General features: G+C 39.2%; 1 protein-coding gene and 1 pseudogene across 1 annotated transcript; both read right to left on the reverse strand.

Moving 5' to 3' along the window:
* Positions 1–8: 8 nt before the first annotated feature.
* Positions 9–6,224, reverse strand: LOC133727785 (F-box protein CPR1-like; annotated as a pseudogene).
* Positions 6,225–8,282: 2,058 nt separating this feature from the next.
* LOC133727781 (putative pentatricopeptide repeat-containing protein At1g12700, mitochondrial) lies at positions 8,283–10,915 on the reverse strand. The gene has a single exon (XM_062155181.1). It carries the CDS (start codon positions 10,351–10,353, stop codon positions 8,557–8,559), a length of 1,797 nt encoding a protein of 598 aa, XP_062011165.1. The 5' UTR covers positions 10,354–10,915; the 3' UTR covers positions 8,283–8,556.
* Between the last annotated feature and the right edge of the window lie 1,171 nt (positions 10,916–12,086).

Below are 12,086 nucleotides of genomic sequence, written 5' to 3' on the forward strand. Positions count from 1 at the left end.
GAGTTAACGGCGTCATTGATGTCGTGTCTACATAGTGAGTCGGGTTCAAGAGTCCGTGTACTAAAATGCTAAGTTTGAAACTTTATGTATGAAAATTATTAGTGGTCTTTACTTGGTGAACTATTTGCGAAATTTTCCCTACTTTTAACTATAAGTATTCAAAATTAAGCTTTCACCGTGCTAAGTTAGATTTAGTAACAAAATTGTGTTTTCAGGCACCACAAGCAAGAAGGACAATCAGCAAAAACAAGAAACCAAAAAGGAATAAAAAAAACAAAAAAAACAGCAGCAGCAGTTGGAAAGAACACCCAAGAGGCTAGCCACAGAAGCCTGAAAGTCCTAACAGAACCAACGCAACAATAAAGGCAAAAGTTATAGATCAAACTTTGTTAAGCACACATAAATATCACTTAGCTTAAAGGTAGTACATCATCATACCGATCAAACTTTGCTGAAGTTGCTAAAATCTGATGGTGTCATGAAGGATTAGCAACATACGCATACAAAAATAAAAGAAAAATTGATAAACCCACAGAAAATCAGCATTTAAATCACCTAACTTGTTCTTTGCCTCAGTAGCAAACTGCATTGTCCATGTCCAGTAAGACGAGGCTCTCTTCATAAGAATTGACAGTGTAATAACTATATCCACAAATCCCAAGACTCTTAAATTGTTGGCTTCCAAGGTCTACTGAAAATAGTTCATACCCAGGACAAGAAGAATGCCTGGAACAGGAGAATGTATCACTTTGTTTGGACACTACTACTTCACTGTTTCTACTGACAGTGTAATAACTATATCCACAAATCCCAAGACTCTTAAATTGTTGGCTTCCAAGGTCTACTGAAAATAGTTCATACCCAGGACAAGAAGAATGCCTTCTGGGAGCAAACTACTTCAGAAAAGATCTTCATGTAGTGCCCCATGTGGACGGAGTCGAATCAATTTGGTCCAGGACTCATGGATGCAATATTCATTCATTACCCAGATATCAAAAAAAGGATCAGCACAAAAATGACTAGAATACATGCTGGACAGAGCAATGGACTTCCCATCTCCAGAAACAGACAACTGCAATGTTAATTCCGGATCGCATTTCAAACTCTCTGGCATCATGGTCTCACGAAATAAACCCCTGCTGACATCAAATATCAAAATGAAATAGTAAAAATCATCTTCTTTCCGCCGCTTTGCGTGCCAATGAAGAGCCCCATTAACTAAAGCCTGGGGAGTGCATGCATCCATTTCAAACCGAGGAGCAACATCAGGAAGCATGCTCCAGGAGCCTGTGGCTAGTGAAAAAACTTCAACTACAGTTCGACAAAGGGCATCTTGTGAATCTTCATCCAAAAGAGTGACAAGCCTCACAACCTTGTAGTCGTTGGTCATAGCATCAAAACCAAACCCAATAGAAGCTACATGCCCACCATGAGTGCAATATGTAACATTAGGCTCGGGAAGGGCCACAGACTTTCTTATAGATGGATTTGATAATATGTAGGTGTTCATATATAACCCTAAATCATCTGCAAGGCAAACCAGCCCATTACAAGTGCCAACAACACGGAAACATGCATTCGCCAACTCAATAGTTGGAACTTCAACCTTGCAGTGCTCGTCAAACGCAGGGTTATCATAATGCAAAGAATAAAGCTCCTGTATGTCATCCTCACTATCACTGTAATCAAAGCTAAAAGCCTTTTTGGCAAAACCATGGATCAATAAGAGTTGAGTGTCATTCTGTTCATTGGAATTGTGTGTCCGGCGGAGGTGGGTGCGAATAAAGCTTGGGTTTCTTATGACTGATCTCCATGCCTTGCGCACAGCTGTGCACCTGATCAAAGACTTAATGGGTAGTCTAAGAAAGATATCCTGACGGATTTCCTCAGGGAAAGTGTCAAACTTTGCTTCAGATTCCAATTTCTTTCTGCAATTTCCACACATGCAGAGTGAGACAGACAATCTTTGTGTTGTGTTCTTGTTTTAATTTCATTGCATTCAAAATTAAATCAATTAGCAACTTCCTTCTTCTTGGGTATATGCAATTTTTTCTCAAACTAGTAAAACCCTAAACACTTGTAACTACGCAACATTTCTAAAAACCATATGTGATTCTCTATCATGCGAGACGAATAATACAGCAATAAGACAACGATTTCAATCCAGTGATGGCGAAATAGACTTTAGGGAGCGAGAGAGAGAGAGTCTGACCTTGACATTCTGGCGCGACCCAGTCGTCGTCGTCTTCTTCTTCAGTGATGGTAAACCCCTAACGGAGCTGAGGGCTCGATTTATATGATGAACAAGGAAATGGGTAAAGTGTGAAGCTTTAGGGTTTAGGATTTAAACATGGTTCAAGTTTTGATGAACTCAAAGAATTGCCGTGGGGTTTAGGATTCCCACGGAAACGTAACAGATGATAGAGAATTGGTGGGTTGAATGGGATCACGGCCCAGCAACAACAAAGAAACGAACCTAACCCATTGGGCTTGAAACATCCAAACGGGTTGTAAATTATTAGAATAAAGGGCTAAATACTAGTTAGTACCCTGTGGTTTAGGTCCAAAATCAATTCAGTCCCTGGACTACTAATTTCATCAAAAACACTCCTGCACTTTCAATTTTGATCTAATAGGTCCAATTCGTTAATATTCTTTCAAATAGTTGGATTATTTGTGGAAAAACTATTTATTTTTAATAGTAGGACTCACTCCTAAATTGACAATGCAGACCACCTTGACACCACATCATAAAATATAGGCCATATATGATCCACATTAACAAGTTAAATAACTCAATTGTCGGAAAACTAACAAATTGGACCTATTAGATCAAAATTGAAAGTGCAAGGGTGTTTTTGATGAAATTAGAAGTTCAGGGATTGAATTGATTTTAGACCTAAACCACAGGATAGTAATTTGTATTTAGCCCTAGAATAAACACAAATTTGCAATACAAATTTACAATTAATTTGAGATGACATGACATACCTAAAGTTGCAGTCCCGTTCCCCTGGTCAGCTACTGATCAGGGGTGATTTGGTCACTCACCGTCCTATTGAAATCGGACGGTTAACAGATAAGTGATGAGATTTGGAATGAGATCTGTCAACTGTCCGATTTCAATCGAACGGTGAGTGACCAAATCATCCCTGGTCAGCTACTGACCAGGGGAACACGGCTGCCTAAAGTTGTTCCATACCCTTCGTCATTTTAATCATTAAGCTAACCCTCATTTTAACTAGAGCCTTTGCAGTTTGTAACCCTTATTAGTTTCGAAGTGAAAAAGATCAACCTTGCTTATGTCTTATAGTTTGAACTTCCTATAAAGGCATGATGCACAAATGTTCTTAAGAATTGCACTTGTCATAAAGATTAAAAAATTTGCCTATATCTCTCGAGTGGAAATAGCTAGTGATAGTTCTTGTATGTGTGTGCGTATAAATATTTATTAATAAAGAGTCTCAATTAGAAAAATGTATTATAACAAACACCATTTAGACCTGGTAGGCTACTTTATTCCTTTAAAATTGTGGTGACATACACAGAGCCATAATATACTAATAAGATCAAGGACTGAATTCAGTTTGCCCCCTCCAACTTTGGGGCAAATATCAGTTTGGTCCCCGACCTTTTTTTTTAATCATGATGGTCCCTGCACTTCTAATTTCTATCATCCAAGTCCAAATTTAAAATTTTTCTCTATTTATGACGTCACTTGCTGAGTTGGAGCCGACATAGGGCCCCACTTTTCAACCTTTAACCCTTAATTTGGACAAATTGTCCAAATTAACCCTTATTACCCTAAAAATCAGAAAACAATGGCTGCCTCTCTCTCTCTACTACTTCTCTCTTCTTCCTCCGCCATGAAACACCAAGACCCATGCCCTCAGACCCAGCTCACCTTCTTTGCCGACTTCCCCACCTCCACCACCAACCTTCTCGGCCTCGACCTCCTCCTCTCCTCCCCATCATAACTCAGAAGAACAAAAGGTCGTAGACCACAAATTATCATAATCTAAAGCCCTTACCATTCCCAAAAATCTCTCACCAAACAAAACACGATCGAATCAAATCTAGACAAACAACACCAAAAATCTAACCCCGGATTTCGAAACCCATTTCTTAAAAGAGCTTTGCTATGCATAATTTCAATTACTTGCTAAAACATCTGTAAAAGAATCAAATTTTGATGCTCATGTGAAAATGACAACACAAATATTTCTTCATCTTCTTAAATCTTTTCCTAGTAATCAAACCAGGTCAAAGTTTCCATCTTTCAGCAAAAAGACACCAAAAAGACACATTGCAAAATCCCAAAACCAAAAACCCAACAAGTCAAAAACCCAAAACAAAACAAATGAATCACAAAATCCATCAATCACAACTGCCAAAAATCAAAGATCAAATTTTTATACATCATCAAACCCACTAATTGGAACGAATTAAAAAGCACAAGAAAGTACCATCAGAAGCATCAGTAGTGCACTAATCCTAGGCAGAGCAGTGAAGACCAAACCCAACAACACAAACACAATGAGAAAACGAGTCACAGAGCACGACTGAGCAGAGTGGCGATCACGTCTAATGCGGCGGTGATTAGGCGCAGTGAGGCACATGCAATAGAACCATGGACCCGCAGATCAATGTGCGTGAGGGAAAGCAATGAGGCAGCAGAAAAGGAGCTCGATCTCTCTCTTCTTCTTTTTGACCCATACATACCCACTCTCGGAACTGACTCGATCTTCACCATCGAAATCGTCAGTGACCACAAGAACTAGAAATCGAGCCCAAAACCAAAGATTCACGACTAAATTGGGCAGCAAATCGATGTCATTAACAAAAGCATTGGACTCGATGTCATTGACGACGACGCTGGAATCGACGTCGTTGTCCAGGTTGTCATCAACGTTAGAGTTCAGATGCGGTGGAGGAGGCGTGCGGTGGATCAATTTAGGTCAGAGAGAGGTAAAGTGAAAAGTGAAGCATAAGAGAGAAAAAAGAAAGAAAATTAGGTTCTAAAAAAAATAGAAATTAGATTAAATTAGAGATATCCATTTTACCCTTCTTAGGAATTTAAAATCTAAAAAGTGGGCCCCCATGTCTGTGCGAACTCAGCTTATGATGTCATGTTTGAAGCCAAATTTGAAATTTGGACGCGCGTGATGGAAATCGGAAGTGCAGGGACCATCATGATTAAAAAAAAAAAATCAAGGACCAAACTGATGTTTGCCCCAAAGTTGGAGGGGGCAAACTGAATTTAGTCATAAGAGCAACTTTGCCTCTATGTTGTCATCGAAATATAAATCCGATGACACTTAGCTTCACTTTGCCACTAGGAGGCTACGACCATTTGATCATGTAAAAACTCCCCACTTGTCTAGAGTAGACATGTTACTGCCAATAGGAGATTGCGACCATTTGCAAATACGAGGAACTCAATGCCTACCTAGAATAAACAAGGTACACAAGGTGCATAGGCCGGGACCAAGCCCACCTTGTCCTACAGTCCTACCAAAGAATGATGGCAAGTTATTAAACCAACTACTAACATGGAAATATAAAATAACAAAACACTTTAAAAAAAAAAAAAAAAAAAAAACGAACCAGCCTGGGCCCAAACACATAGCCCAAGCCCAAACAAAATAACTAAAGTCCACTAAAGAATTTGATGAATATATCCTACAATTTCAGAATTCTAGGGTGAATTACAAGGAGGCCATTTTGAAAGATTTATGACCCATAGGCCAGTAAGGCTAGGGAAAAGACTAAAAGATAGGACTACCTTTATGTATTGACTTCTATGTCCAATGCTGACGTAAGCAAATTTTAAAATTTAGTTTTTCTTAAGAAAACCTGTTCTAAGCCTTGAAATAAAAATAAACTATCCAAAGAACCAAAAATAAATAAATAAATAAACTAGCCTTCATAGGAGCATAACTTTACCTTACGACCTCCTGCCTAATGGTTACTAAAACAGGTGGAATCACTGCTGCTTGTTTTTAAAAACAAAGCAAAAGAAATGTTTCATTTGAAATAAAAAATTCTAAAACTTTAACTTTCGAGATACCAATAGAAACTTAAACAAAGATTAATAATAACAGAAATTTAAAAGCTTGACTAAGTGGATGAGCAATATGAATTTATTCATTCAAACATAATTACATACTAATAACTCAGAGCCTCATTCTTAGGTTTGTTGTCTACCTATCCATAATTATAATTACAAGTACTTACTTGAAACAAAAGCACACCACTCCACATGATCTTTACAAAAAAGAAGGCACACTACAAGCACACTGCTATTCTGGCTATCTTACTTCTTGAGAGAGGGAGAGAGCTTCTATCTCAAGTTTTTGATAGGTTCCTAGAGAAGATTACAGCTCCTTATATAGGGAGCGGAACTCAAAATAGAATTCAAAATATTCTAAAAGAACGTGGAGGTTAGGAAGAATCTTCATTTTTGAAGAGAAAATAACTTCACTTTTAGAAAAGTAAAGTCTTTCGTCTTATTACTACAACCACAGCTCATGTCTCCATCGTACTTTTGAAAAAGTAAAGCTTTCTGTCATTTTGCGTCAGTACTTATTTTTTTATCATGTTTGTGAGATTGTGAAGTTCTTCGTCAGCAAAGGTAGCTGATGAGCCTGGACCACTGTCGGGAGCTTCATGATCATTGTCCTCATATTCAAGATCTGAATCAGAGGGAACTTTATATTTTTCTTCTCGTTCAATATTCTCTAGTCATGTGGTGGTGACCAAAATACAATCAACTTCTTTCCTCAAGAATGCTGTGAAAAGTCACAGCTTTCTGGAGGAGGATGATTGTAACAAGTAACCATTATCTTTTCTCCACTTGCCAGGAGGCTAGACTACTAGAGCTATATCCTCTAAAGACTAATTTCTTGATACTTTCTATGGCCATGGCTTTCATCCATGGGACCTTCTGATTTGGCTTTCACTGGCAGGGCCTGGAATTTATAACCTAATGTTTCGGAATGTTTCTTAATGTTAACTAAGGCTACTTCTACTGCTGCTAGACATACTTTTCGGCGCAGCAAATCAGTTATCATACATGTTAATCTACCTTATATTTCTCTTCTAATGTTCATCATCGTATTAGAAGAGATATTGTTGATAATCTTAATGATATTGCTTATCATCTTAATATTCAACAGAAGTCCTTCCTTTGCCATACGCCCATACATAGTTCTGGTACTATATTTCCACTCCGAGATTATACTCCTTCAGTTCTATTGATGCAATTCTCACCTCCTGATGCACTCATCAGTCATCACCCGTGATGACTTGGATTCTAGGGTAACCAGATACCTGATACAAATGAAACCCAGCCAAACAAATACACAAGCTTCCTCCACAAGTTCTCAAAGGTGCAGCTGTCTCGAATATCCATATGATACTGATAAAGCTCTGTTTCAAAGATCATATATACTTCATAACAAATTTTACAACAGTGTCAAAGACCATATGGAATGGAATAGGTTTTAGTATTTCAATGTGAGTGTTTGGAACATTACTGAAAATTAAAATTATAGAATTTATTTTCCATTCCTATTGTAGTGTTTGGTAAGTCATAAGAATGAAATATAAAATTATAATTTTCAATAAATACCCTTTTACTTTTTAAATTACAAATATGACATTAACTTATAAGGAATGTTTGCGAGAGAACATAAATTTTTTAGAGGGATAATTTATATAATTTTGCCTTTAATGGTGGGAAATGGAATTAGAATACCACCCCTTACTAGGTAATTCAATTCAGGCTTTATGTGGGAATCAATTTCGAGTCAAAACTCATTTTTTATTTCCTTTCCAGTCTCTAATTACAACCAAACGGCACCTCTACATAGAAAATGAAATTAATTCCCTTTCCATACCATGATATTTTGCCATCCAAACAGAGCCTTATTCCCTATATTGTTTACGAACCTGTGTTAGTAGTTTAATGTATTTTCAATAATTCTCTAGCGTTTAGAGACCTATGCATTTCTGTGCACTCTATGTACCTCTAGCGCCTCTGGAGTAGTACTAAAGAAGGATTCTCGCTATGTCTATGTATTTAATTGTCTAATGAGTGGATCTATAGTTATGTACCATTGTAGGTACTACCACTACCTTCTTGCCTACTGTGGAAGGGTATGTAACTGCCTATACTGACGATTGATGCAATATATTGACACCCGATTTGGGTTTGATTCAAAATCATATAAAACACGAAACTGCTGATAATCTGAATGATATTGCTTATCGTCTTAATATTCAACAAAAGTCCTCCTTTGCCATTACTATATTTCTACTCTGGGATTATACTCCTTCAGTTCTATTGATGCAATTCTCACAGCCTGATGCACTTCATGTCTTCATCAGTCGTCACCCTAGAATTGGATTCCAGGGTAACCAGATACCTGATACAACTGAAACCCAACCAATCAAATACACAAACTTCCTCCACAAGTTTTGAAAGATGCAGCAGTACCATATGATACTGTCAGAGCTCTGCTTCAAAGATTCATATATACTTCATAACGAATTTTACAACAGAGTCAATAAAGCGGGATCAACGTTATCTTTACATAGTAGACCAACAATCAGTTCTACAGTGGATGCATCTGCCGCGAAGCCCCTCTCCACCATCTGTTGAATAAGTCCCATTGCCCTTAATGTCTCATTGTTATTGATAAACCCGCGGATAATTATGTTATAGGTGCAAGCATCAGGAGGACAGTCTTTATCTTCCATCTCCTTAAACAACTTTTCGGCTTCACTTGTTAACCCCCCGTTACAAAATCCACTGATCATTATGGTGTACATCTTCACATCAGGTTGTAGTCGTTTTGATGGTAAACAACGGAACAGACCTATTGCAGCTGCAATATTTCCAACTATGCACAAACCTTCAATAAGAATACTGTAAATTACAATATTTAGATCCATCTTTCTGTCTTCCATCTCTCTCAACAATTCTATTGCCAAAGAAAGTTGTTGGTTTTTACATAACCCATCCAGTAGAATAGCATAAGTTTGAACATCTGGAAGCTGGCCGCAAGCTTGCATCTTCGAGAATAACTTTCGTGCGCCTTGTATCCTGCCCATTTTGCAAAAACCGTCAATGAGAGCGTTATAAGTAATGGTATTTGGAACCAGCCCCATTTGAGATATTTCCTGAAAAAGCATCACTGCCTCATCAACCATTTTACGCTTACAATATCCATTTATCATTATGGAATAACAAAAAACATCAACCCTGGAACCCTTGCTAATCATTTTATCAAATACTTTTTTTGCCTCATCCATTTCTCCTCGCAGACAGTAGCCATCCATAAGCGAACTGTAGGTAACCGTATCAGGTTCAATACCTCTTTGAATCATCATTTGAACCACACTTTCTGCTTGCAATACCAACCCCTCCTTACAAAGTGTATCTACCAAGATGTTAAAGGTGAGTATATCTGGAAAGATATCGTTACTCACCATTTCATTCAACAACCTTATAGCTTCTTTCCACTTGCCTACTCTGCAAACGCCATGAATCAAAGAGTTATACGTAACAATGTCCGGGGCAATACCCCTACTGATCATTTCCGAGAAGAGCTCCTGTGCATCAACAATGAGTGTATCCTTACACAGACTGTCGATGATCGTGTTATACACAACAAGGTTAGGCTTACATGCTCCTTCATCCATCTTCCTAAGCAACCGAATAGCTGCAGTATTGTTACCCTTGATGCACAAGCCCTTAACTAGTGCGCCGAAAGTAAACACATCAGGCTTACAGTTACTTCCCTCAACCATTCTGCTAAAAAATCCTGCTGCCTCAGCCACCCTATCTTCAAGAAGAAAGCCATTGATTAGAGTGTTGAGGGTGGTGACATCCGGTTCAAAACCAAATTTGAAGAATTTTCCGAAGACAGATAAAGCAAACCCCATTTGGTTAAAACGACAATGGCAGTTAATGATAATGTTGAGACTAAAATCGTTAGGAACAATTCCCAGGAGGCCCAATTGATGATACAAAGAAATGACTTCGGAATAGTACTTCAATTTCATGAGTTGACACAAGATTTGATTGAAACGGATAATGGAAGGAAGAGGACGCCTTTGAAGCATTTCATCGAACACCTTCAAGGCATCCTCAATGTTAGTTAGTTTGGGTACGGGTGGGTCTCTCACAATCTGGGTGTTTCTGGGTTCGATTGGATTTGAAGGTTGAGAATGAAACGAGGCCAAGTGATTGCAGAGGAAAACAACAAGAGGAGAGTGAAGAGAAGACATGCCTCCTCTGCTGCAATAAGAAGAAGAAGCAGCTGTGCGCAGCGACTTCCTTAGCATCTTTGAGTCGACAATGAGTTTAATTTTGCTACTGAGTAGTGATTGGTGTTTCTCTTATTTACTATGCTTTTGTATTTACGGCACCTTACTCTTGGTTTTTTATCTCCATTTTCACTTGAAAGCTTATTTTCACCGTCAACCCTCCTCACAACTCGGATCAATTGGCAAAATGGCTGTGTTTTACTTCGAGTGTTGTACCTTCAAAACACCAGCTAGGCAGCTACATGCATCAACTTTGAAAGTTCTCCAGTACAAGGTGGACATGTATACTTATTACATCTATGTATGATAATGATAAAACTACCTAGCTAGCTCTCGCACCCCTTTTACAATACATAATTTTACTACATTAGTATGCGATAATTATTGATGATACACCATATTTTAAGCTGGTTCTTGCAGGCAAATTAAGTAAGGAAATAATTTGAGTTTGATCATCATCTCAGGAAACAACAACCTGCTTTCCGACATTGCGACCTGCAAAGAGTCCAATCAGGGCCGATGGAGCATTTTCGAGGCCTTCAACTACATCTTCCACGTGTGTAATCTTCCCTTTTTTTATGTCAGGTGTGTAATCTTCAACTACATCTTCCACGTGTGTAATCTTCCACGTTTAATTCACAATGGTATACTCTTTGTGAGTTATACCATTGTTGCAATAAGTGGACCTGGTTACATTTTTAGCTGAAAGTAATTAAGATGTTAAACAAGTTGAAACTTCAAAAAAACCAAAACAAAAAAAAGGAAAGAAAAAAAAAGAACAAAAGAGTTCCATGTTGTTGAAGGAATATCGATTTAGTGTGCCTTATCAAACTAGGAGTAGCAATAGGAGAGAAGGTTCTAGATTTCCCAATCCTACACGGATTGGTATTCCTTGTAACATTAGAACTAGTACTTTGTAATCCCTATATATAGGGCTCCTATTCTCAATAATAATACACATCTCTCTCCACAATTCTCTCTCGAATCTATTTTACTTAAACACGTTATCAGCACGAGCCCTAAACCACAAAAGCTAAAAACCCAAAAACCTGAAAAGAAATTCTTCTCCTCAAAACTGCCGCAGTACCTAGCCCCTTGCTAGCCCGCCTCCTCCTGCAGCCCTCTAGGCCGAGCTTTTCACCGCAGCCCCTGCTGCCCACCTGCGCGCCCCTGCTCTCTGCTCGCTGCCCTGCAGCCCCGCGCCAGTGCGTCCACTCCACGCTGCCCCTGCAGCGTTCCTGCAGCTCTGCCGCAAGGCTCAGCTGCCCCTGCAGCCACCTCGGCCAGCCATAGCAGCCAACCAACCTGCCACATCTTGGCCTAAGACCCACTGCTGCCCCGCGCACACCTCCGCCCGCTGCTGCCCATCGCTGCCAGCCTACGCGCCCGCGCGCCTGCAGCCCTGCACCACTACTGCTGCCACTGCAGCCCCTGCTGCCCCGCACCGCTGCAAACCTCTACTCGGATTGCTTCGCTCCATCACGCCTGCATCGACACGCGCGTGATCCAAATACAAGTAAGTATTCAAGAGTAAGTTTTGAAGTTCCTATAATTCAAATATTTCTTCTTTTCTCGAGGACTTGAAAACCTCCCTTCTTCTACATCCCACCTTTCTTATAACGTGGGTTCGATTCTTGAAAAGCGGAATCGTGGGGATTCACGCAATTAACGAACTAAGAGCGTTCGTAAGACTTCGGACTAAGAGCGTCCGTAAGCATCGATTTAACGAACTAAGAGCGTTCGTATGCTAC

Source organism: Rosa rugosa, chromosome 2 (assembly GCF_958449725.1).
Source record: "Rosa rugosa chromosome 2, drRosRugo1.1, whole genome shotgun sequence".
Taxonomy (NCBI): Eukaryota; Viridiplantae; Streptophyta; class Magnoliopsida; order Rosales; family Rosaceae; genus Rosa; species Rosa rugosa.